General features: G+C 34.8%; 1 protein-coding gene across 2 annotated transcripts; it reads left to right on the top strand.

Annotated features, from left to right (window-relative positions):
* Positions 1 to 8,523: 8,523 nt before the first annotated feature.
* On the top strand, positions 8,524 to 24,830 carry PRP39 (Tetratricopeptide repeat (TPR)-like superfamily protein). 2 transcript variants are annotated; one of them, XM_086427060.1, is made up of 15 exons: positions 8,524 to 8,766; positions 11,015 to 11,118; positions 13,825 to 14,054; positions 14,163 to 14,175; positions 14,338 to 14,513; positions 14,688 to 14,855; positions 17,433 to 17,763; positions 18,297 to 18,440; positions 19,279 to 19,431; positions 19,522 to 19,638; positions 20,355 to 20,435; positions 20,529 to 20,678; positions 20,828 to 21,130; positions 23,414 to 23,533; positions 24,490 to 24,830. In XM_086427060.1, exons 1-15 carry the CDS (start codon positions 8,661 to 8,663, stop codon positions 24,595 to 24,597), a joined length of 2,304 nt encoding a protein of 767 aa, XP_086283186.1. In that variant the 5' UTR covers positions 8,524 to 8,660; the 3' UTR covers positions 24,598 to 24,830. The 2 variants fall into 2 exon arrangements, with proteins under 2 accessions (XP_086283186.1, XP_086283187.1); XM_086427061.1 differs by lacking the exons at positions 14,163 to 14,175; positions 14,338 to 14,513.
* The last annotated feature ends 672 nt before the right edge of the window (positions 24,831 to 25,502 follow it).

Below are 25,502 nucleotides of genomic sequence, written 5' to 3'. Positions count from 1 at the left end.
AAGAGAACAGAGAGTTTTAAAGCACTAGAATAGAAACGTGAAGGTGAAAGAATGAGGCAAAAAATCCTAATTTTTAACTAAATGACTGAAAGTGCCCTCGATCCATGGGTTGCGGATCTGTTTTTTAGAGTTTGGGAGTCGTCACCTAGTTTTTAGGTCTAGGAACCTAATCATGACTCTAAACAGATGATTAACACTAATCTACGGAAAGAAACTACGGGTCCGGGGATCAAGTTACGGGGTCGGAAGGTGTTAGGCACCAACCCCGCCCGATGAATGCCGGTCTCTACTATTCCCAAAAAAAATTACATTGCAAAAATAATCTAGAAAAAATAAAAATAAAAATAAACCTAATTTACTGGGTGATTACGACAATTGGTTCCCTCAGAGCTGGCGGAGAGCGTCCTCGTATGAGTTTTCCTATTTTTTCTCCGTCATTAGATCCGCTTCTGAACTCCAAGACAAGGTATACTCCTCCTAGATCTTAGTATTTTTTTTTTTTTTTTAGTATTTTGAGGGTTTCTAGGTGTTTTTGGAGGGTTTTTGAGTATTTTTAGAGCAAAAACTAGGGTTTGGATGTTAGGTAGGGAGTTGGGGCTTCAGTTTTAGGATTTTAAGAAGGTTGGGGGGTGTTTCTGACCTCTCTTTCCTAGGGTTTCTCTTGACTTGTGAGATTGTGTTGAAGTGTCAATGTGATGTCGCCACCAACAATGATCCAAGAACTCAAGTGTATTTGATTAGAAAATATTTATGTCGATAGGATATGGATGCGGAGTGGTAATTGGTGTTGCAATCGGATATACTTTTTTTTTTTATGAAAAGTGAATGGCTCACAAGGACTTTTGAAGAGGAAATATGCAGGCAATGCAAAAGATTGATGAGGATTCGCAGACTCCATGCAAATGGAAGACGAAGAAAGCAAGTAAAAAAAACTTTTGTGCAAATGAACATTGCTGCCTAGTTTTATTTGAATTTTTTTCATAAGATGTTGTAATTGGTAATATTTGTTAATAAAATAAGTTGTCTCTTTGACTCTAGTTAATCACCAATCAAAAGAAAGAAAAATATATAATAGAAAATCATGTCATGAGCTTGACTAGAAGTCATTAAAAACTCTGTAGCTGTAGTATAATTAGAGTTACTGATCAAGACTCATTACTCAAATAATTAGAGTTACTGCTTGCAACGATGAAATGTTTGTGATCACCTTAGTTTGAAAATTAGAACGTGAAAAAAAAATGTGTTAATTAATTTGTTTGATTTGAAAAACAGCAAGTCCAGCTTATCTTAAGCTATCATGTCCATAATTTGTGGAAGCCCATAATAATGAATTATTTAGATGTGAAATGCTAGCAAGTAATTTAGAGATAAAAGGTGAAGAAGACAAAGAAAGTTTCTCTAATTACTGAGAGCCTAGAAGCTAACCCTCCTACCTACCTTACTATCCTCACTAAACTAACCTCCGACTGTAGATTCAAATGCAGAATTTCCCTACCTGAAAAAATGATGGAATTTACAATCTGCTTAAACAACATTTTTTTATTTTTATTTTTTTGTTTTTCAAATAAACATGGGGTAGTATGTACCTTGGATTTTCTTGGGGGCGATGCAACGCTTGTTGGGCTATCAGAGTGCGTTTTAGCTTGGGTCATTTGTTGGGCTGCCATGAGCTTATAGTTGGATGTTTCGAGCTCTACAAAGCCCCTCAAGGGGGGCACACCATAGCAAGGGGGAAAATGAGCATTGGGTCCACAACCTGGATTAAAAAGTTGTCACTTGCATTAGATTTCTTGAAGAAAAAAAATTGAGCAATGGTTTCGAGGTATTCTTATAAATATTTTATTCGAAAATGATAAATATTTCCAACGTTTACGCATTTTCATGCGTAAAGAAATACTATTTTGTAATATCTTAGATTTTTTAACACATATCTCGAAGAAAATTCGCAAGTCAATCTATAAGAAAAAATTTCTTGAATTGAAATTTGACAAAAACAATTATACCATTGGATGCACAACGAAATATTAATCAAAATAGACTGTAGTTTGTGAAAATCGGAGCATGGGATAATTAGGCTCTTAACATATATTCGACAATGACCATTATAGCCTTTTTAACCTTATAAATATTAAAACCCACAGAAATTTATAGAATCTCCACTATTAACATGTTCTATCTTCTAAAAAAAACTAGGAAAAGCCTTAGCCTCCAATAAACTTCCGTTCGAATTTTTGAACACCTAGAGACCCCGGCAGGATTCGTTGTAAGAGAAGAAGTTGTCTGTCTCATCATTAGCTTCGAAGGAATACGTAAAGTTAAGACTTTTGACCATTACGAAGAGGAATGCTTAGGATTTCAACTCAGGATTTTTGCGTTCTTCGAGGTTGCTCGCCTAGGTCTCAAGTTGGGATCGTCTAAACCTTCCTAATAGTTATAGAAGTTTTAAGGGTATAATTTTTTAATTAAAATCCTATTACTTATATGTTAAATTAGGTAAAGTTAGCATCTTTTTTGAAATCAGTACTTAGTATAATCGTTTAGTATTTTTCCTCTCGTATCAATCATGTTTCTATAAAATTTTCCAACATTTAGTTTCTGTTAAACAAATTTATTTTCACGAAAACGAAATATGACCAGACCATTACAATCAGAGGGTGTTCAAAAACCTTCGATCACAAACCCAATCCCCAATTCTAAAATTTACCTACCGCACATGAAGAGATCTATGCGGCATAGGTAAACTAAACCCAAACTGGGTTTGGTTTATTTTTGGGATGCCCAGTTACCTCCAAAATTACTGTGGCATAGTCTTTTTTCTATAAAAATTTCCAAAATTTTCCAAAATAATTCGAAACGATTGATTTTTCACACTTTCTACTAAGGGAAAACTTTTTGTCTCAAAGACCCAAAATTTTTACACCATTACCATCCAGTACCCACCCCAAGATCCCTTAGGAAATCTGACACATTTTGGTGTCAGTTTTTGTGTGACGTAGGTGATGTGGTATCACACCTAGTAAGATTTTATAATTTGACTTCTTTGAGCCCTATAATTGCAAAGCAAAGTCGATTGGTGATTTTTAGTGAAAAAATGTATTTTCTCTTTTTAAGCCTTTGAATTTGACTGAAAAAATGAGGAAAATTGTGAAGAATGCATTGAAGATGCATGTCCTGAACTTTATGTTTGAGGGTACGAGCTCACTTTGTTTGCATGTGGTGACGAGTGGATAACCGGTGGTTAAAGACTATACAATTGATTACATAAAATACTAGTCTCTGATCTCATGAAGAAGTTGAAAATGAAAAGTCTCAAAGTCTAATCATGCTTGATAGTGGTCATTATCTGCCTGTGAAGTCCATCACTATCGTATCCCACTCATTTTTGAGTCTGTCAGAGCAGGTGGCCCACTAAATTAGGTATGTCATGATCTCTCCCAAAAACGTAGAAATGTGGATCGTGCGGTTTAAATGTAAGCACTCTCATTAAGGAGATTTTAGATAAAATAAAATTTGAGATTGAAAGGCATTAACTTGTGAAGTATGGAGGTTTGAAAAAACATAGAGAAAGGTGGGGTTTTTATTGAAAAAAAAACCTAAATACTAATAAAGGGAACAAATTAAATGATTTAGGTTCGGCGATAGCAGTGGCACCATCGTTGAAGAACGACGTGTCAAGATCGATGTGTTTAGTGGAGCTTTAGCTCTGGGACCATGTAGAAGAACTACTTTTATTGAAAATTCTTGGATGATGATTACATTTGGCAATTAGATTTATATAAATTGAAACATCCACTAATATGGAAAGACAATCAATCATTCCAATATTCTAACATGCTTACATCGCTAGGATCATACTTCTTTTTTCGAGACATTTTTTGTGAATCAACCAACTTGGGACACACACAATTGATTGGGAGCATAATCGCAAAATTCTCCAAATGTTTTCAAGTAAAATTCTCCTAATAAGGAAATAGTCGATCAAATCAATGAATTAACCATTTATTAATTAATTAATTATTAAATATGGAAAAAATTTTACCTTCATCATCAAAATCTTATTTTCTTTAACATTCAAATCTTAAGAACAAGATAAGATTTTTAGAGAGATAGAAGATAATGATTTTGTTGAGAAAGTCAAAAAACACCATTTTTTGACCTTGGAATGTTCCTTTTTTCTCTTTTTCTTTTTGAAAACTTTCGTGAAACCATCCAAATTAACCAAATGGAACAATCACCAAATAACCACCTAATCTAAACTCATTTACCATGATTGGGAAGAGGTATCATTCCATAGAGAGGAAGTATCTTGCTATATCGGATTTCATATTTTTTTTAAATAAAAAATATTAATTCTGCTTGGTTTGCCTACAAATCTTTTTTTGCTAAGCAAGCAATGGGTTAGTGGTTAATGGAGGGTGAAAGTGGGTTTAACGAGTTTGAACCTAGGTCACGGGATCAACTCTCACCAAGCCTTAGCCCTTTAACTAAGTGCACCTTCACCTATATATCATTGTAAATTATGGCACCGTCACCTACAAAATTGGGTGGGGTATTTGTTATTTGCGGGTGCTTAGTTGCGACATCATAAAGTAGGGTCATGCGAATCATCATAAAGCCACGTTTAAAAAAAATGCAAAAAATGTGCAATTCTTAAGGGCAGAAAGAGTTCTTGCTAATCATCTCAGTTGCCTATTGGAAGAAACCTAAGATCTTAGTAAAAAATGTGTTGTAAAAGATTAAAATGTGATAATACTTAAAAGGTTTAATTGTACCATTATTAGCAATTTCATGGGTTTTCATTGTCATCTTACATTAGTAAATCTACTCTAGAATTCGTTCTTCCATTAAATTGATTTTTTTAAGGTTTCACTATTTTTTCTATGGTTTTGATACATTAAATTGTTTCATCACTAACGTAGGTGATTTTATAGAACATAACGTGAAGCCTTGAGATAATTATGAGAGATTTATCTAATAAAGATAAGGTTTATGCATTATAATAATGTATGAGATATACTACATCAATGCTATGATGTTTCTCATCATATATCTTGAAGATATTAGATTTGCATCAATTAGGTTCAATTAGTATCAATTAGGTATTTTATAATATTGGATTGATTGATTGTCTTTTTATATTGGAGGATATTTCAATCTTTATAAACACAATGACCAAATGTAATCATTGTCCAAAGATTCTCAATAAAATCAATTTTTTTTACATGGTATCAAAGCTCAAGCTCCACTGAGCTCATTGATCTTGGTACAACGTTCTTAACGATGGCTCCACAACCATTGCCAAACCTATATAAGTTTTCTCCTTTTGTTAGTTTTTAGTTTTTTTTTTCAATAAAAATCCTACATTTTTCTATGTTTCTACAAACCTCCCTACATCACAAATTAATACCTCAAGATCTCAATTTTATTTTTATTTAAAATCTAATGATAATTCTATTTAAATCACACATCCTTGTTCGTATGCTTTTAGGAGAGATCATAACGAACATGATCTAGTGGGCCACCGGCTTCGACAGATTAAAAAATGAGTAAGATGCGACAGTGATGGACTTTATAGATAGGCGGTGACCACCATTAAACATGATTTGACGTTTGCAACTATCTATCTTCACTTCCTCATGAGATAAATGGTAAATCTTTTATGTAATCAATTGCCTAGTCTTTCTTCAAAGGTGGACCATGCAATTGCGGGAGGGTAATAGAGATAAGTGTATACATTATAATAATGTGCATGAGATACACTATATCATTGTTATGGTGTATCTCATCACATATCTTGAAGATAATAGATTTGCATCAATTAGGTTCAATTAATATCAACTAGGTGTAGAAATCCAATATTGGTTGAGACTTATCCTTAAGACTAGTATCATCATGATATGTATTGGTGGAATACAAATAAATCTTGACCATTGGAATTTGAGCTTACATAGTCAAGATCATGTATTTTTATTGTCATCTTTCTCTAGTAAATGGAATTCAATCCTACACATGTAGGCATGTTTATGCTTATGCTTGTGCATGTAGTTTTACCGTGGTCTTAAATCTCGTTCAATACCAAGTTGAGTCACCAAAGTCATCTCGGTATCATTCAATAACGATACATATATACAAGATGTCTCAATAGTCACATAGTCACATCATCTCGCGAGACAAACGGGATGTCTTAGATGATATTTTGAAAATCTCCGCCGAGTCAATTGGGATTTGTAGATTTTGATAAATTTTTTTTTTTTTAATTTAAATATTTATTATGTAAATGAAATATGATTTTTAACTAAACATCTTCCAATCGACCTTATGTTATTAGAAAATTATAATTAATTTAATTTAAATATATGTAAACCAATCATTATAAACCGAATTAAATGATTTGTCTCCTCCAAGACAACTCGGTCTCGTCCATGTCAAACCGAGTTTTGAAACCATGAGTTTTACTAAACTTCTAATATTTTTAGAACACCAATATGTAATGGTGAATTTTCTTATATCTAAGAGACTCAAACTTCTCAAATCTCTAGATCCTCCTGCAATATTATTATAGGACTTGATCTTATTATTCGTAGAAGATTGAAGTCAAGTAGGCATTTAATCAATGTTAGAACGTAGGAGATTATTAGAAGACTGAGGTAAAAGGGGCATTTCATCAGTTTTAGAACATATGAGGTTATCTCAAATATTTACCAAAACAATGGAGGGGTATGTCTAATCACCCTCTTATATAAAGAGAACTGCTATTGGCAGAAGCGATCATCTGTAACACAAGTTTCTTGTAGCACCCTTTGAACGAATGTATCATTGAATAAATAAAATTTCACACTTAGAATTTCAAAATTTTATAGACGTTCATTTTTAAAGATTTGGTAGTAATATTTAAAAAAAATAAAAATAAATTAGATCTAAGCCATGAACACAAGAGGACTGAGATGTTATTTTTTCTATACTACGGCTCTCACTCAACCGTTCAAACAGTACCACAGGAAACTTGCATTGCGGAGGGTTTGCTTCCACTATTGGCACTCCTTATTACACCCCAATTAAAAATAAAGAAATTAAGTGAATCAAAAAATTAAGTAAAAGTTGAAGTGCCAATAGAAATTACCTCATTTTATAATATGAGCCAAAAGTTTCTAATGTTTAAAGAGTGCTTTAATCTATTATTGGGGTGTGGTAAATAATTTGAGAAAATGGGTGTAATAAGTAAAAGTTGGGTGCCAATAACAGCTCTTTTATATAAGTCTCGCTCGATTGCTCGAAGCTCGATGCCCTAGTAGCACTTCTCATCTCTCACCCATCTCTCTTTTTTTTGTTCTTTCCTCGCCAAAAATCAAAACCATCATTTTGAGGAGAAAAACAGAAAACGAGAAGCATCCCTCTCTGCCAATCACTTCGTCTCCATTCTAAACTTATCTTAAGCGCAAGTAAGTTCTCCTTTAGGGTTACTCGTAAGTGTTTCTAGCTTTTTTTCTTGTTTTTTTTTTTTTTTTGCTTTGTAGATAGTCTGGACCGAGCTTTGGCTTTCAAAACCTAGTTTTCTTTCTGAAGAGCTAGAATTTATTCTAGTTTATTGTGTTGGGGCCTATGATTCTTGTTTATTTTTCTGTTATTGGACCTGAATCCCTTTTGTCGCTCGATGTTGATGCAAGTACAACCACTTGAATTTAAACCCTAACACGTTGTAGTTCTGCTATGCTCACCAGTAATGATTTAGAATTGGCATACTTTGTAGGTGTAATTGAGTAATTGAGTGCAATCCACACTAAATTTTACTTAGAATCAATTGAGTACTTTGTTTACTAATTTAGTGCAATTGAGTTAAAGATTTAGGTGGGTTTGTACATTTTGATTCTTTTTTGTGGGAATGAAAGGAAAAACATGATGGCTGATGGTTAACGTCAGGGAACATAAAAAAAAGCTCTCACTTGTGCCACATTTTCTTTATTATTACCTAAGTTGTGAAAATTTAATTCATCTTCTTTGTTTTCGATAGTGTCAATGTTCTTATGAAAGACGTTATTTTTTTGAAACATTTTGACATTTGGATTTATTTACAATGTATTTTGTTGGAAAGAAAGGGAAAACATGATTGTCAAAATAAGGAACATCAAGAAAGGGTTCCACCTCTGCAAGAATTTCTTTATCATTACCCAAATTGTGAAAATTAAATTCTACATATATATTTTTTGATAGTGATGAGTGTTTTGAAGACATTGGTTTGTAATCTTGCAGACTTAACCCTAAAGGCATATATTTACATTCACAATTAAAATGGGAGACAGTGAAACTGTTGTTGAAATGTCGGCTTCCATGGATCACCCATCAACTGACTACAATGTCTCAAGCTCAGATGTTATTCCTGATAGTGGTGCATTGGGTACTGGGACTGCCGGAGATCCAACTTCTGGTGCTGCCATTTCAACAGACGTGACTTATTCCGTGTCTGATAGTTCTAATTTAGGTGACGGAAATGCATACAAAATGGACTCAGATTCAGTTATGCCACAAGCCCCTGTTACATCAACATATGATGCTAAGCCAACTGTTGGAGTGGTTGATACCAGTGAGAATCTTGCTAGCCAGGAAAATGCAGTTGTGGAATCAGCTAAGTGGGTAGTTTTGATTATTCTGTTAATGGAAATGGCATGAGTGAAGTTAGAGATTTTACCCAAACAGGAATTGATGTGAATGGAAATGCTTCAAATGATGCTGGTGTAGCTGTTGCCGAGCAACATTTTGAGGAGGGTCTTGGTATATCTTTCTTCATTATCTCTGACTTACGAAGATCTCTTATAAAAATCATATATTTGTTGTAATTGAGTGTTGGCTACAATTAAACAACCAGGCGATGACCTATGCTTATAGTGCACTTGATTCACGTTGAATCACTAACTAATGTGGAAGTTTGGTTAGGAAAGGAAACAGTAAAACCTTAGGATTCAATATATGTTATCAAACTACTGTTAACTGTTGTATGTGTCTTAATTTACTAAGAAAATAAAATTATGTGGATTTTCGTATGGTTCACCAATATTGTCATTTTCATAGTAAGCTTAGTATGACCTTTTTTTTCATCTTCATTAGATTTGAAGCATGCCTGATATCCTTTTAATACGTCACTCAGGAAAAACTATGACTTCACACACAAAAATTGACAATCCTTTCCAACGGTTCAGAGAGTCAATGAATGACATGCGTATTTTTCATATTTGTGTGGTTTCCGTTTAGAAGTTCTTGTTTTATTGGTCATACATCAAGCCTTCGTACTATTTTTAAATTGTATCTCATATGTAATGTTTACATTTATAACATTACTTTTTTTTTTTAATTCTAATCAAATGCTATAAAACACAAATTTTCATTTTCCCATTTTTTAAAGGTAAAATTACTGAAAAAAGGGTTAATTTTTTAACTGATTACTTAAAAAATATTATTTTTTAAGAAATTACAAAAGTGAATTTAACGCGCTGGTCTGTCCAGCGTTTTTTTAAATCGCTGGACTGTCTGGTGTTTTGCTTTCCTACGGCTTCTACTCTAGAGCAGTTTTTTTGCATTAAAAAAGAACACTTCCCTTACTGACTTTGTAAGATTTCAAATCTTACTAAGAGTCCTTAAACTCACATGGATTACCAAATTGGCAATCCAACTCCACTGCCCTCTAGATTTCATGGAAAAACTCAGATAAAAAAAATAATATTTTTGTAACCTTGATCCAAGGTTTTGAAAATGAACGGCTACTGAACTTCCAAAATTTAAATTTAAAATTTAACGCTAAAAGACGACCTTTTATTTTTATTTTTGGAAGTTGATAGAATTTTGTTCTCTACATTCCTGTGGCATGGTATCATGTTTTTGGATGTCACAACATGGTTTTTAAACTCGGTATCGCGTCTCGTTCAGCTCGATACCGAGTCGTCTCGGACGAGTTTTCCGATATGTTTGCGACGTCTCGAGAGATAACTCAAAAAATTGAACGTGAGACGTAAAACTCGGTCAAAAAATGACTTTGTGAGTTGGTCTCGTTCAGCTCTGATATCGAGTTAACTCGGGCAATACGTCCCGGTCTCGGACAAGTTTAAAAACCATGTGTCACAAGGTGAACTCAACGACCCTTAGTAAGAGTTGAAATCTTACTAAGTTTGTATGGTTAGCCTTACTCTTTATAGTAATGAACTAAATAAAACAACTCATTGGACAGCCCAGCGATTTGAAAAAATGCTGAATAGTTTAACATGTTAAATTGTTTTCGGCAATTTCTCATAAATTAGTATTTTTTAATAATTAATTAAAAAACAACCTCTTTTTAATAATTTTCCCCTTATTTAATATAATCCTTCATTAATTCTAAACTACAATCACTCATGAAGACGGGCGTCAAAGTTGAAGAGATGATTTGATTCAAATGCCCATAGAAATCATGTAGATGGATTATCATGGTTGTTTCTTTTATATTGCATGCAACACACTGCAGTGATTTTGGTTTACATATTGTAGACTTTACTGAGAGGAATCATCTCTTATATTTAAGAGGCTAGAAAACTTAGTTGCATGCTCATTACTGTATTTAGTTTTTGAACTTCAATTTATCTCCCAAATTTTCTCGAATTTACATTGTAGAAATTTATGTTCTTGATACAAAATGTAGAATTAGGCTTTTACTTTTTACTTGAAACAAAGACATGTTCATTTAAAGTAGATTTTTTCGCTAGTTTATGAATAAATAACTGTAGAACTCACAATAGTTAGAGTGCCTTCAATACGTTTAAAGAGTCTACTTATCAATTTGCACTCTCAGTAATCTGTAGGTGCTTTATCAATTTACACAGTTGTCTTTTGGCTAACATATTTTGATATCACTTACCTATCCAAACTAGCGAAATCAATTACAAATGTGTGGTTGAAATCTATAAATTACGGGTGAATTTCCTTTTCTTAGAATTGGTTCTCTTTTGCGGGTTAGATCTATTAGTCTACTAATTTTTAATCATTTTTTTTCTAGCAATTTCTACTGAGGAAGAGCGATTGTGGAGTGTAGTGAGAGCAAATTCTTTGGACTTTAATGCTTGGATTGCGCTTATTGAAGAGACAGAGAAGGTGTCAGAGGTACATTCACATACTTATTCACCTTTGGAAAATTTTACATGATTGCTCGGCTTGTTTTGTTAAATTTCAGTGGTTAGTTTTCTCTAGAAATAAAGCTGACATAAGTTTGTGTCTTATTGATAGTATAGCGATCTAGTAATTTTAATTCTTAATTATAATCTTATACCTATTTGCATTGTATATTGTTTTTTGTTGTTCTATTGCAATTGTCTTCTTAATAACTAGGAAATTGGATGCTTTTTGGCTTTAAAATATTAGATTAGATTATTTTGGAGAGTTTTTCAGACACGGTATGTTGAACTTGTGAGATGATGCTGTGTGTTGTGCCACACTTAAAAGGGAGATTTGACATTATTAATTTAAGTGAAACAAATCAAGCTCTCATGAGAAAATGGCTTCACCAACACACCAACAACAATGATGAACAAGAAGGATTATAGAAGCCGAGTCCAATATAAATAACAAATGCAAATAGATATTGGTTTCGGCTTGAGCCTCAAATACACAATGTTTTAAAGTACTAAAGGTGTACTTGAGGCGAGGTGTAAGCCACAATTAATTTTAAAAAAAATTCCTAAAAAATATTTAAAAATTATAATAAATATAAAAAACAAGTAAACAACCTTCAAGCATCAAATAAACATTAAACAAAAAAAATGTAGGAAAGTAGCAATGTAATACAGTAGCAAAATAGCAATGTATCATCACTCATAGAGTCATAGAGTATCAAAAATCAAATAAACAACTACTTTAGGCGTAGGAATGAAGTTTTAGACTGTAATATACACTAGAGATTAGAGAAGAATTAAAACAACTAAAATTCCACTTCCTCTAAGCATTTCTATCAATCACCATCTTAAATAGGTAGAGTAAAACAAAAAACAAAAGAATCAAACACAAAAACAAGAGACAAATATGAGATTTTGAAGAAAAAAGAAGGTAAAAAGTTCAAGAATGTACATAAAAGATCACATATCTCAAAACCTTAGAAAATCGTTAATTTGTTGGTTTTATTTGAATACAATTTTCATAAGAAAGTTGTAGGAACCGATGGATTTGAAATCGGATGAGTATTGGAGCCTCTAGGAAGAAATCTTGGTGTAGGGAGATTCTAGGGTTTCCAAGAGTGATTTTGAGAGATCTCTTGATAAACTATGTTTGGAAGACAAAAAACACTTCTATTTAGTAGACTTTAATAAATAAAAGACATGGGGTGGTATTTAAATAAACACTTCTAGGAAGAAATCTTGGTGTAGGGAGATTCTAGGGTTTCCAAGAGTGATTTTGAGAGATCTCTTGATAAGCTATGTTTGGAGGACAAAAAAAACACTTCTATTTAGTAGACTTTAATAAATAAAAGACATTGGTTGGTATTTGTGGAAAATAAAGCAAGAAAACAAATTTTTTTTATTTTTTTTTGACCCACGACTTTGGTGGCTGCCGAACATATTGAGGTGTAAGCCTCAGTTATTATTGAGGCATGAGGCGTACGCCTTAGCCTTACACCTCTGAGGTGTAAGCCTCACTGATTTTTGTTGAGGCTTAAGCCTCAAGGCATGAAGCAATGCCTCACCTCGAGGCGTAAGACTTTTAAAACACTGCAAATACATACAAGAGAAACTAGTGCATAGATTTCCCTTCTTGATGCTATAGGGGGAGTACTCTTTCCTGAAAGGGACCTCAACGAGTTGTTTTTTATCTTCTTTTCTATTTCTATTTCTATTTCTTTGATGCCTAATCTACCATGCTTCTCCTTTTCGTAAAGTGATGTTTTGCTTGTTTGTTTCAATCTACGTTTTCCTTCTCTATTTGGACTAAAAATTTGAAAGTCGGTCGTATGCAACCATTGATGTTGTACAATTTTAATTTGATTGTTTTGGAATTTGGATTTGGATATTTACATTTGGGATGTGAATTGTCACATTTTTTAGGTTTTCCCACGATTTCCTCGTTTTTTTTTGGTAATTCATACTATTTATTTATCTATTTGAACATTGCATACCCACGAGGCTTAAAACATTAAGCCTTAAGGCTTTGGCTAGCGAAATGCCTCATATCTTGCCCTAGCTTTTAGAAAATAAACACAGGTACTAACTTGCAATAAAAAGTCTTGACAATCAGATAGGTGGTACCACATGTTCATTTCGACCTTACTTACAAAATTAATAGTGCTAGAATATTGACTAAAAATTGTTATTAATATTACAGTAAAATAAAAATAAAAGTTAATATATTATTATTTTGTGATTTCTTTTATATACAATGATACAAGAACCTGATGTATCTACCTGTTTCCTATCCGTTTCTGCAACAATGTCTGTGTAGTATCATTCTGCTACTAGTACTTTTTTCATAGATGTGTATTTACCGATACTAGTACTTGGGTCATATACCGGCAATCTTGATCACAGCTGGACCTGTCAAAGTCTAAATACGGATACTTAATCCCTTTTTTTTCAATTTTTTTCCATTTATTTCCATCGGAGAGTCTTGGATTATCTCTTGTTAGTTGTAACTATCTTTTGTTGCAATAGTGGTCACTATGCATTTTCTTTCCCGGTTATCTCATTCACAGCTAGGCATTGAAGTATTTTACAAAAGAAGAGTTTGTTTTCTATTTTCAAGTGTCTGGTTGACCTGGCAGGATTTATTTTTCATTTTACCGTCATTTATATTTTTTAATGTGTATCTATTCTTCACTTGCAGGACAACATATTAAAAATCCGCAAAATCTATGATGCTTTTTTAGCAGAATTCCCCTTATGTTATGGTTACTGGAAGAAGTATGCAGACCACGAGGCACGTCTGGGTTCTATTGAGAAAGTTGTGGAGGTATATGAACGGGCAGTTGAAGCTGTGACATACTCTGTGGACATTTGGTTGCATTATTGCGCGTTTGCCATATCGACATACGGAGATCCAGATACTGTTCGAAGGTAACAACTGAACACTTATTCATGGACATTGTTGCAGGACAAAGTTGTGATGAGTATCTGAGGTTTTTGTGTTTCCTTTCTAACCTTATTTCGATATGCCTGCTACAGTGGTGTCTCACATGTATGGCGGAAAGGTTTGCCGGGGATGCACTTTAGAAAACTGTGTTCTACTGTGCAAACCCTCAGTTTTGAGTCTATTTGGTAGTTGTTTCAATTTGTTTTTTTAGGATGTAAGTGCATTTTTATGGCCTCCTTATACCCATTCCCTCATTTTTCTCCGAAGGCCTGTGTAGTAGTCATAGTTCTCCGTGAAATACTGCTCTTTAACTTTGACATTCTGAGGCAATTCTGGGTGCATCGATATACAAAATGCCGCTGGGAAGATCATGTTCAGTTAAGGGCTATGATGGCCTGTATCTCTGCTTCATTTCACGGGCTTAGTATGGGTTTTTCAGGAAGGTAAATGCAGCATATTTGTGCCTAAGTGCATTGGCTGTTAGAGTGGATTTTTTTTTTGTTTACTTATCCTTATACAGTAGCACACTCTCTCCCTTTCATGGATGCATTGCCAATGGCTTACTGGACATTTCTGTGGGTACCATAACGAGATTCTACCTTCGCATGATTTTTCAGGCTGTTTGAACGTGGATTGGCTTATGTTGGAACAGATTATCTATCCTATCCCCTTTGGGATAAATATATAGAGTACGAATACTCACAGCAGGAGTGGTGCCACCTTGCTATGATCTACACAAGAATATTAGAGAATCCTAATCAACAACTCGACCGCTACTTCAACAGGTATTTTTTTTTGATGGGTAGTTCCTTTTTTATTGGTTTGCCTGCTTGTGTTTCTACGTCATAAAATGAGCAATCATTTATGCTTGCACTTGTTTTACTTCACTTGAATATATTTCTTATACCAGTTGCATGTATTGGATTCTTGGTTTGTTTGAAAACCGAGCTGTTGGCTGGTAAATCATAGTGGTGGACCATAATGACAACGTATAACCATACTCATCTTTTGTTGATTTTTGTCCCAAGATAAACAGCTCTTGAAGGTGCCATGCCACTTAGCTTTGTTGGTAAAGGCTTGAGGAGAAAGTTGATCCCATGACCTAGGTTCAAATCCTGTTGAACCCACCTTCACTTCTGCTAACCTCTAACCCCTTGCTTGCCTAGCCAAAAAAAAGGAAAGAAAGGAAAAGAATAGTGAGATCTCTCTGTACTTCTATTCGGTGTAACAGCACCCCCCTCTCTTTTGGGGTTATTTTTTATTTTTTTTTCTGGGAGTGCATGACATAACTATATTTTGTTAACTTGAAGAAGGATACCATTGAGATTGGTGTTTTTTCTGTAATACCTAGTACTTCATCCATGTGCATTTATATGTTATTAGCAGCTTGGTCAAAGGAGAGATTAGCCAGGCACATACCTAGGTGTACCTTTGTACCTTGCCCAAACCTTGGACTGGAAGAGATGCCTTTGGTCAGGTACACGCCTAATGTGCATAGTTGTGAACCTGGCTTTAGCCCAGAGCTGCAGGAGGTGCGTGTGCCAATAAAGTGGCTTGATGTCTGTAAAAGAAGAAAAGAAATGAAATGACAGGAAGAAAAAAATATATTTTTATTGTTTATATAGTAAAATAGTTTGGAAGGTGCCACCTTCGTGAGGTGGTAAAGTCTGTGCGTGTTGTATCACAGACCTAGGATCAAAACCTTGTCTTTGTTCTTAAACCTATGAGAAAAATAGTCTATTATTATAGGTTTAAGGCTTTTAGGGGTCTCTTTTTCGAAGATTTCCTTGTTAGGTGGGAGAGGGCGTGCAATGTATATGTCGAGTAATTCTGTTTTCCCTGTTTTCTGTGTTTTTTCTTGGCTGGCTGGCAGCCATGTGATAGGTTTATTTTGTTTTTCTTCAGTTGGTCTTCTCGACCTCTGCTTTTTAATGGATTTGTAGGTTTGTTTTGTTTTTCTTCAGTTGGTCTTCTCGACCTCTGCTTTTTAATGGATTTATCTTTACCTGAAAAAAAGTCTATTATTATTATTATTATTTTTTTTTGTAGTTAATGTTATATAATAGTTATTATTTTGTGGTATATGAAATAACTTCTGTGAGAACTGAAAACCCTACTCTATCTAGGAAAAAAATGACCAAGTCTAAGTGAAGAATCGACCAAGAATATTGCTTCTTCACATGCTGTTGCTAGTGTGTAATGTGCCATTGCCCCATAAAAAAAAAGAATGGCAGATTTTTCTTGTCTCTTTTGAGCTTCTTCTATTGTTCATTAGCTGGTGCGGCCATTATGTTGCAAACATCTTTCTTGTCAAATGTTCAAAATTTGTTCATCCATTTTCTGATTTATTTTAGATTCTGTAGTTTTCTCATATATATGGTTCGGGTTCAAGAGCCAATAACGTAGCCCAAATGTTTTGTCCTATATGGGCTAAATGTTTCGGAATGGGCTGATTTTTTGTGAGGATGATCTCTATGGTGAGGAGACCATCCCCACAAAAAATCAGCCCAATCTGAAACTTATAATAGCAGTTTACAAGCTGAAGAATCGTGGACCGTCAATTTTTACTGTTAATTTGTAAACCACTTTTGATGGGGTTTGAAGTTTTGGAATCGGCTGATTTCTTGTGAGGATGATCTCCTCACCATGGAGATCATCCTCACAAAAAATAAGCCCATTCTGAAACTTTTAGCCATATAGGACAAAACTTTGGCTACTGAATGATGTCCTATATGTATATATTTATTTTTAGTCTTTTTCAATTGTGCCACTTAGGTGCATGCACCTCAGGTTTTCCTTGTGCCTTCCAAGAACAATTTTATACTTGCATCTTATTACAGTTACTAAAATAATGGTTCTGGATCTTTTGGGGACTGACAGATGCTTGCAAGTTTGTGTGGTGTTCCAATTAGTAACACAAACTTAATGTTGGTGAGGGGAGGTGAATCATAATATGTTCTGCTTAAGACATGTGGAGAGTTGTTCCCATGTCTTAGGTTCAAACCCCCTTGAACCCATACTTCTTATGCTAGCCACAAACCCATCTTTACCTCTATCAAAATAAAAATATAAAAATATCTCTGTTTCCACACTGCTTTTTGTTCCTCCTATCTTTTAGTACAAACTGAGGAAATATAATACCTTTTTTTTTTTTTGTTTCTAATGCTAAATATTTAAGGCTACTGCAAGTTTATCTGATTTCTTGGAAACTTAGTTTCAGTCTATGTGAGCTTTGAAGTAGTACAATGCTTTTGTCAGGATTCCTTTTTCTTCTGGTTGGTTTGCCCCAATCTTATTTATATGTAAACTATTTCTGTCTCTCTTTTTTCCCCTTTTTGATAAGTTTTTGGTCGGTGTTACAGCTTCAAGGAGTTAGCTGGAAGTCGGCCTTTATCAGAATTACAGACTGCCGAGGAAGTTGCTGCCATGGCAGCTGCAAATTCAGAGGCTAGTGGCCAAGGAAATGAGGGTGAGGTTGTAAGTGCTGGCTTATCAGAAGCAGAGGAGTTGGAGAAGTATGTCGCCATTAGAGAAGAGATGTATAAAAAAGCTAAAGAATTCGATTCTAAGATCATTGGTTTTGAAACAGCTATTAAGAGGCCTTACTTCCATGTGCGGCCCCTCAATGCTTCAGAGCTTGAAAATTGGCATAACTATCTTGATTTTTTTGAAAGAGGAGATGACTTTAACAAGGTATGTGTGGGTTCATTTCAGGAGCTGAGACCATCACATAGTCATTTCATGGTTTATAGTCATCCTGCTTGTTAACTATATATTCAATACTGCTTTAAATTGATAATGGACTTACAGTTAAGCCATATTTGCTGCATTATATGCTTTATTGGCTAAAGCGTTGGATCAGGCAACCTTTTAAACGGGAAATTGAACTGATGCTAAAGCATGGGCCTACCATTTGATTTCTATAAGGCTAAGTACTTCAAACCTTATTTGTCAGTGGATGTTCTAGGTTCATGATATGTGTTGTGTGGTAAATATATTCTTTTGAAATTCCAATCTCATACATGCAGGTATCTTTATCTTCCTAACCATCTATCTATCAGGCAAGGATGGTCCCTCGTTTCGTATTTGAGGGGCCTCCCTTTTCCAGCCAATGGAGTACTCCTTATGCATCTCTCTTTGGTTGCTATATATTTTTTTTCCAGTTTTTTTTGGTCCATGTAGCCCATATTGAATCAGAATTTATAATTTAATGTTTGCCATTTCAGGTTGTGAAGTTATATGAAAGATGCTTAATCGCATGTGCCAACTACTCTGAATACTGGATACGGTATGTGTCATGCATGGAAGCCAGTGGAAGCATGGATCTCGCAAATAATGCTCTTGCTCGTGCAACACAAGTTTTTGTCAAGGTATGCCATGTTTCTCTTGGGCCACCCTCTTTGGTTCTTGTTTAAATCCCTCATAAGAGTTATACATAGAGCAATGGGGAACATGAAATGCGTATTAATTGAATCCCATAGGTATCTGAGTTTAATTTGATCTACATCAGTTACGTACTTGTGTGATTGCTGTAATAACAGCATTTGTGTAAGTGTAAAATTAATGTTTGTGCAACATCGGGGATGATGGTGAACTGGAAAGTTTGTCTCTTGCATGCAAACTTTTGAATCATGCAATGACATTTAAATGAGACATTGATCTGGTTGATTAATCATTAAATGTAAAATCTTTTTTCTTTTTATTGGTAAGAATACATTTGTTAGAAAAGAAATATGAACAGCTATTAATTAAAAGGATAAATGGAAACACATCTGTTTTGGTTGTAATAAATGGAGTTCATCATATTTATCCATGCATGGAAATTTTACATTTATCAGCAAACTTATTCTACCACAGTCCATAGCTGAATGGTCTGCATGACTGCATCTAAATTTTCTACTTGTAAATGTGGTAATAGGAGACCACCCTTGTACGGTAATTATTCTTTCTCTCAGTTGAGTCTATCATCCTTAGAAGATTTGGTGGAACCGTGGATCCCCCTCCTCTTAGGTAGTCCTACGTGGATCAAAGGAAATTCTAAATATTTCAGTAATAGGAGGGGCATCCATGGTTCCACTTCTGTCATCTCATATGTCATGTTTTAGGATCATCATGATTTTGTGTGATGGGTAAACTTTTGGTCAGGGCACTGGTTTCTTCTTTTATTTAATTTTCTTATATGTTCATTATTGTCAATGACATCAACAGAGACAGCCAGATATTCACCTTTTTGCAGCAAGATTCAAAGAGCAGAGAGGGGATATCTCAGGAGCTCGTGCTGCCTATCAACTTTTGCATTCAGGAATATCTCCCGGTCTATTAGAAGCCGTTATTAAGCATGCAAACATGGAATATCGACTGGTAAAATAATCTTAATGGCCTGTTTGTTATACCCTTTTATGGTCATGATGGTGCATGTTATAAACAATTATTCTTCTATTACTAATACAGGGAAACAGAGAAGATGCCTTTTCTATATACGAACAGGCCATTGCCACTGAAAAGGGAAAAGAACAGTCACAAACACTGCCAATGCTGTTTGTTCAGTATTCTCGATTTCTGTACTTGGTAAGTGAGACATTAGTTTATATGAAACAATTTGAATTATACTATTTTAAAATGATGAAAAAATTTGTGTTTTATGATCTTGTTGTCGTTTAAAATGCTGTACTGGTATTCAGTTTTGTTTCTAATTAATTTGAAGTTTCAATTGATAAAAAAAAAACAGAAGGAAATTTCTCAGCTTGGAGAATAAATTTTTGTCATTAGTGTGATGAAAATGCTCTTACATTTCCTGCAAGTACATCCAACAACTATGCACTATTGAAAGATTCTTGGAAACATCTGATATTTCTTACCAGATGGCTCTGTTCTTATTTCTCCAGCATTACATCATTAGATTTTCCTTCCGATTGTTACACTTGCTGAAGACATAAGTTAGTTCTCGGGTCATGGTTTTATGACCATTAGTAACATTCTTACAAACTTATACTTGTGGTTCAGTTATACCTATGTTACAAAGGCTGTTGTCCCATATTATTTTAGAAACTTTAGGTTTTATTATTTCTCCATAATACATATTTATGAATGAATTACTAAAATTATAAGAAAAATAAGGAAAAACCTACCACCGCTATAGCCATAGCAGTTGTAATCTTTTTAGCCATGACTAATATCAGGGTCTACCATGATTGGGCCGATATTTTCCTTATTTTTAAACTTAGGGTGAAGTTTTTCATGTTCTATATATCACTGGATAATATAATGCCTGGCCTCTTTTGTAGGTTGCTGGCAATGTGGAGAAAGCTAGGGAAGTTCTAGATGGAGCCATTGAGCATGTGCAACTGTCAAAACCATTTTTAGAGGTTTATATTCTTCTTTTTTCAGCTCGTAGAGTTCACTTTCTAATTTGCTTTCATAATTAAGCATGGTAAACTCACTTCTCTGGCATGGTGCAGGCCCTAATCCTTCTAGAATCAATTTGGTCAGCTCCAAAGCGAATCGATTATTTAGAGTCATTGGTGGAGAAGTTCATAATGCCCCACCCTGACAACCCCAATGTGACAAGTACAAGTGACAGAGAAGAGTTATCTAGCATATTTTTGGAGGTAAAGTTTTGCTAAGTTGTTCAGGAAAAACCAAGAAGTAATGTTGCATTTTATCATGAAATGTAGTCTCGTTTGAGACCTTTTATAATTGAACTTTTCTTATCCTTTTATCCTGATTTTTCTTTTGTATTTTGTGTTTTCTTTTGTAGTTTTTGGATCTCTTTGGAGATGCAGGGTCACTCAAGAAGGTTCATGATCGGCATACAAAGCTCTTTGTATGCAACAGGAGCACATCTGAGTCGAAAAAGCGGAATGCTGAAGATTTTTTAGCCTCGGACAAAGCAAAGCTAGCCAAGTTGAATGCAAGTGTTCCTTCACAGGCTTCATCGGTGATGGGTGCATATCCCAGTGCGCAGAATCAGTGGGTCGCAGGTTATGGCGTACAACCTCAAGCTTGGATGCCTGCTCCACAGGCACAAGGACAGCAGTGGAACCCTGCCTATGCTCAACAGGTAAAAAGCATTCTTAAGTTAATAGAATACAATTATCTCAGATGTGAGAATGCACCCGTAACTTTGACATTTAAAATTTTGAAAAAAAAAATCACATCATTGAATTCCAGGCACTATAGTGGCATTAAAATCATTATATAGCTTTATAGATAAATTCTCTTTGAATTTTAGAACTAGTTTTATGTTTTTGTAGATCTAATATGGATATAACTGCATTGTCGTTGGACAATGCAAATTTGAGGTCATTGGCTCAAGTCGAGGTTATAACCCATCCCCAAAAACATTGAAGATATGTTGGTGGACACTAAGGTCAATCATCCTTGTTTAACCCTATTGCCTGCACCCCACGTTGCTTATCCACTCTTGTTCTTCCTAGGTAGAATCAGAACTGGGGTGACCCAACAGGGTAATTTTAAAGGACCACCTAGTTTTTTTATTTATTTTTTGACAAGTACCAGCTAGTTGCAGATCACCTAGTACTAATTATTTGCCAGCACTTAAGAACCTCCCCTGCATTTCATTGATATGATTGCACCCCAAAAAAGAGAGTTCCACTCCTTTGTAAGCTCAAGTCTTTTCACGATACTCTTCTTACCTTTGGAAGCTGCACTCCTCCTACTTTGGAAGGGAGGGAATGGATGACTCCCAAAGTGTAATGGCTGAGACATAGATGCTAAGTTTGGGTTGTGAATAATTTGAGTATTACTCGTTTTTGAAATTCAATATTCGTTTGACTCTCCAGTACAAAAAAAAATCTTCAGTAATAGATATATCTGTGTTTGATACAACATTTCCTTACAAATTCATCACAAATACACTATATCTATCTGTAAACTATGCAATCAGTATATGATTCCTAAAACCTTCCAAGTAAATAACCAAGACGTGGAGAGTGTTGTTCCCATGTCCTAGGTTCAAACCCCCTTTGAGGGTTAAAACTTTGTTTTGCTTATGAAAGGAAATTTTTTTAGAAGTTCTGCTAACAGTACTTCTGGCATTTGATAACGCAAACTGCTACATTATGACTCAATTTCCAATTAGGGTATGTTTGATTGCATGGAAAGTCACTTTCCATGGAATTTGAAATCCATGGAAAATTAGTTGTGGAAAATAGGTAGGGTTGGAAAATCAAATTCCATTGTTTGATTTCACTTGGATAAAATCATGGAAAAAATATGAGAAAAAAGAAGAGGAGAATGAGGAAGAAGATGAGAGGAGGGGGAGAGGAAGAGGGAGGGGGAAGGATGCGGCGACGGTGGCAGCGGCGACGGCGACGATGGCGGTGATGGAGGTAAGTGAGGAAGATGGGGGGAGAACGTGGTGGTGGTGGTGGCGGAGGTGATGAGGGATGGAGAAGGAGAAGAAGAAAAAGAAGAAGAGAGAGAGAAGGTGGTCGGGGACGGCAATGGTGACGACGGTGATGACGACGACGGCAAGGTTAGTGTAATGGTGGTGGTAGGGAAGAATTGAGGATGGAAAATATGGGTGGATTTTTTAAATTGGGTGGAAAATGAATTTCCATTTCCATGTGCAATCAAACACTTGAAAAATGTCATTTTCCATGGAAATTGATTTTCCACCCTATTTTCCATGTGCAATCAAACATACCCTTAATTCTATATTTAACTCTAGATGTAAAGTCAACGTAATTTTATGATCTGGTGATCGCTGCCAGTTAGTGGAAAGATTTGATGACCATACGCACAACCAGGGGAATGAAACTATCTAGTGCTACTCTTACTGATACAAGAGCATTGTTTATTAATTTATGCATCCAAACATGAATAGTATGATTACGGACCTATTGGCCATGTTGCTTGATATCCAAAATGGTTTAAAAATGTAATGCTTTAGTTTTGGTAGTCCATACCTCTTTATTCTATTTCTCTATACATAAAGTATTCGCTGCTAAACGACATGAGTTCATCTTTGGAGATGACCTTCAAGCTGTTTAGAGACTGAATAGGGAGTGAAGACCGTTAAGAGATTGACTGGAATGCAAATGAAGAGGCAGGACTAAAAAACTTAGATTGGTTGATCTTTATCAAAGTGATTTAGTTTTTCCAATATTAAGTTTCCTTTCCTGCTTTTACAAATTTGCAATTTATTAGTTAGGCATTGGTTGTGCTTGATATTTATTTGTAGCAAAGTTAGAATGAAAGAAAAAATAACAATAATTGGCAATGATATTAGCCTAGGGCAAGTTAGGACAATAATTGGAACTCGATATTTATTGTCCAATTGTTTTTGCTGTTTAATTTGGTGTATTCTTGTAATTTACAGGCTGGATATGGTGGGTACAGTGGTTATGGCACCAACTATACTCACCCACAGGTGCCTGCTTCTGCTCCGCAAAGCACTGCGTATGGAGCCTATGCTCCATCATCATATCCTGCTGCTCAGGTATCATTAATTTCCTTTTTTTTTAATGCATCCGTTATTTTCAGTTTTTGTCTACTATGTAATTAATTTCTCAGCTATTATTTCAATTACTTGAAGCTCTTAGATTTTGCGTGCTTTCAGCAACAATTAAAGTTAACATAAAGAATGATAATTTCAGTTCATGAATATCTACTAATGTTCCTAATTAGTTAATTTGTTTCTATTACTTAAAAATTCCTATTGGAGTATGAATGATTATTCAAACTTCGAACTTCCTTTGTATGGCCATTCTCTGGATTAGGATGTTCTATCATGTAAATGTAATAGAATTCGCATGTGCCTACAGCACAGGAATGCTCTTTGGGGGTTAAGGGGGTAAAAATAGGAAAATTAATAAAATTAGAGGGGTATTATTAAAAAATTCTTGGGGTTAAAGGTGTGAAAGAGAAAATATAGTAGTTCAGAGGGGTTTTATTGAAAGAAAAAGAAGAGGGAGGGAAAGGAAAGACGATAAAGTTGAAGGGGTGAAGAGGGAACCAATAAAGTGGGGCCTACACAAAGGGGTGGATGGGACGTTCGTCCCCCATAACTGCAGCAAATAGTGGGTCCAATGGTTGTATTTTATTATGTAGATATTCTTTCCTCATTACCAAAACAATAGGAGGTTTCTCTTACATTTGAAAATGGGGCAGTGAGCTGCGGAGATTCTGCAATGTTTCTACGTTCCCAAGTTCTCATTTACATCTCGGCCTGGAAAATCTAGCAACAACTTTTCAAAAATTTGTTGTCTAGCAATCTGGACGTGTGGGTTTGAATCTATACATTCATTTCTTTGTGACCAATCCATTAAAGAATTCCCAACAATGAACTACCTGCAGATATAAAAATGATAGGTTGTTCTGTTTTTGTTTTTATTTTTTAAGTGTTAGTTTGTGCATGTAGTAACATTAACCAATCGTTTGGATGCTTTTCCACAGCCTTTTGCGCAGCAGAGTTACGCACAACCAGCCGCCACTGCAGCCTTTACAACCCCTCAGCCTCAGGTTCCAGTCTCTCAGGCTTACTATGGGACAACGTATTATTGAGCTGGCAAGATTATATGCTCCCAATTTTGCCAACTGTAAACTTTGTTTACTTCTTTGTTCATCTTTTACATTTTAGGAATTGAGTTTTACAACTTGGGTGTGGGTTTAAGCTATTGCAGGCAATTATTCAGAGAAGGGTGTGTGTGTAATAGAGAGGCCATATCTTCCAGTTGTGACTACTAACCCAGAATGATAATCACAGAGTTGTATTTAAGGGTACCTTTTGAAGCTCATTTTTTTTGCCTTCCACATATTCATTTTCCTTTTCCTTATCACATGCATGCACACATAGCAAGTATGTGTTCAATATACTAGTATTTTTAAGTTTTTTTTAAAAAAAAGTGTTATTTTTAGATTATATAGTAATTAAATGATAGTTGTCAGTTGTAGCTCTGTCTAATTTTAATATTTAATGTGTCCCAATTTTCAACCTTTTGTTTTAAGAATTGTGATAATATGACTCGCTAGGTGGCATACTCAATTGACTGCCTGACGTGAAAAGTTGGGAAACTGTAGATCTGTACGCCTCGGGATACATGATTGCTCTTCTATTAAAAAAAAGTGTAGCCCGAGGCATACAGATCTACGGACACGTCAGGGATTCAGATGGAGTATGCCACCTGGCTGAGTCACATTATCAGGACTCTTATTTTAAATTTCAGTTTTGTTGTTGTACTAGTCTTTTGTCTTTTTTTTTTTATATTATAAATAAATTATAACATTAGCACCAACTTTCTGGGATTTCCGATGTACTGAATAAGAAATAACAAAACCTCTACACTTACTGTCTATTTGAAGTCTGTTTTGTCATTGTGTTCTAAAGTCGACAATTGAAGGCATCTATGCTTATTTTCCCCCCTGTACTTGTTAAATACAAACATTTTTTATTATTTTAAAAGGAGTTA

The sequence above is a fragment of the Akebia trifoliata genome, chromosome 16 (genome assembly GCF_017979445.1).
Source record: "Akebia trifoliata isolate Shusen 1 chromosome 16, ASM1797944v1, whole genome shotgun sequence".
NCBI lineage: Eukaryota > Viridiplantae > Streptophyta > Magnoliopsida > Ranunculales > Lardizabalaceae > Akebia > Akebia trifoliata.
The sequence above is the reverse complement of the archived record's forward strand: the minus strand, read 5'-3'. Positions and strand labels throughout refer to the sequence as shown.

What these genes read in the sequence shown, in the direction of transcription:
- PRP39 (XM_086427060.1), top strand. Translation starts at nt 8,661, where the DNA reads ATGAGTGAAGTTAGAGATTTTACCCAAACAGGAATTGATGTGAATGGA. An exon ending in ACCCTGCCTATGCTCAACAG is followed by an intron (nt 21,131 to 23,413) that starts GTAAAAAGCATT and finishes TGTAATTTACAG; the next exon opens with GCTGGATATGGTGGGTACAG. An exon ending in CATCATATCCTGCTGCTCAG is followed by an intron (nt 23,534 to 24,489) that starts GTATCATTAATT and finishes GCTTTTCCACAG; the next exon opens with CCTTTTGCGCAGCAGAGTTA.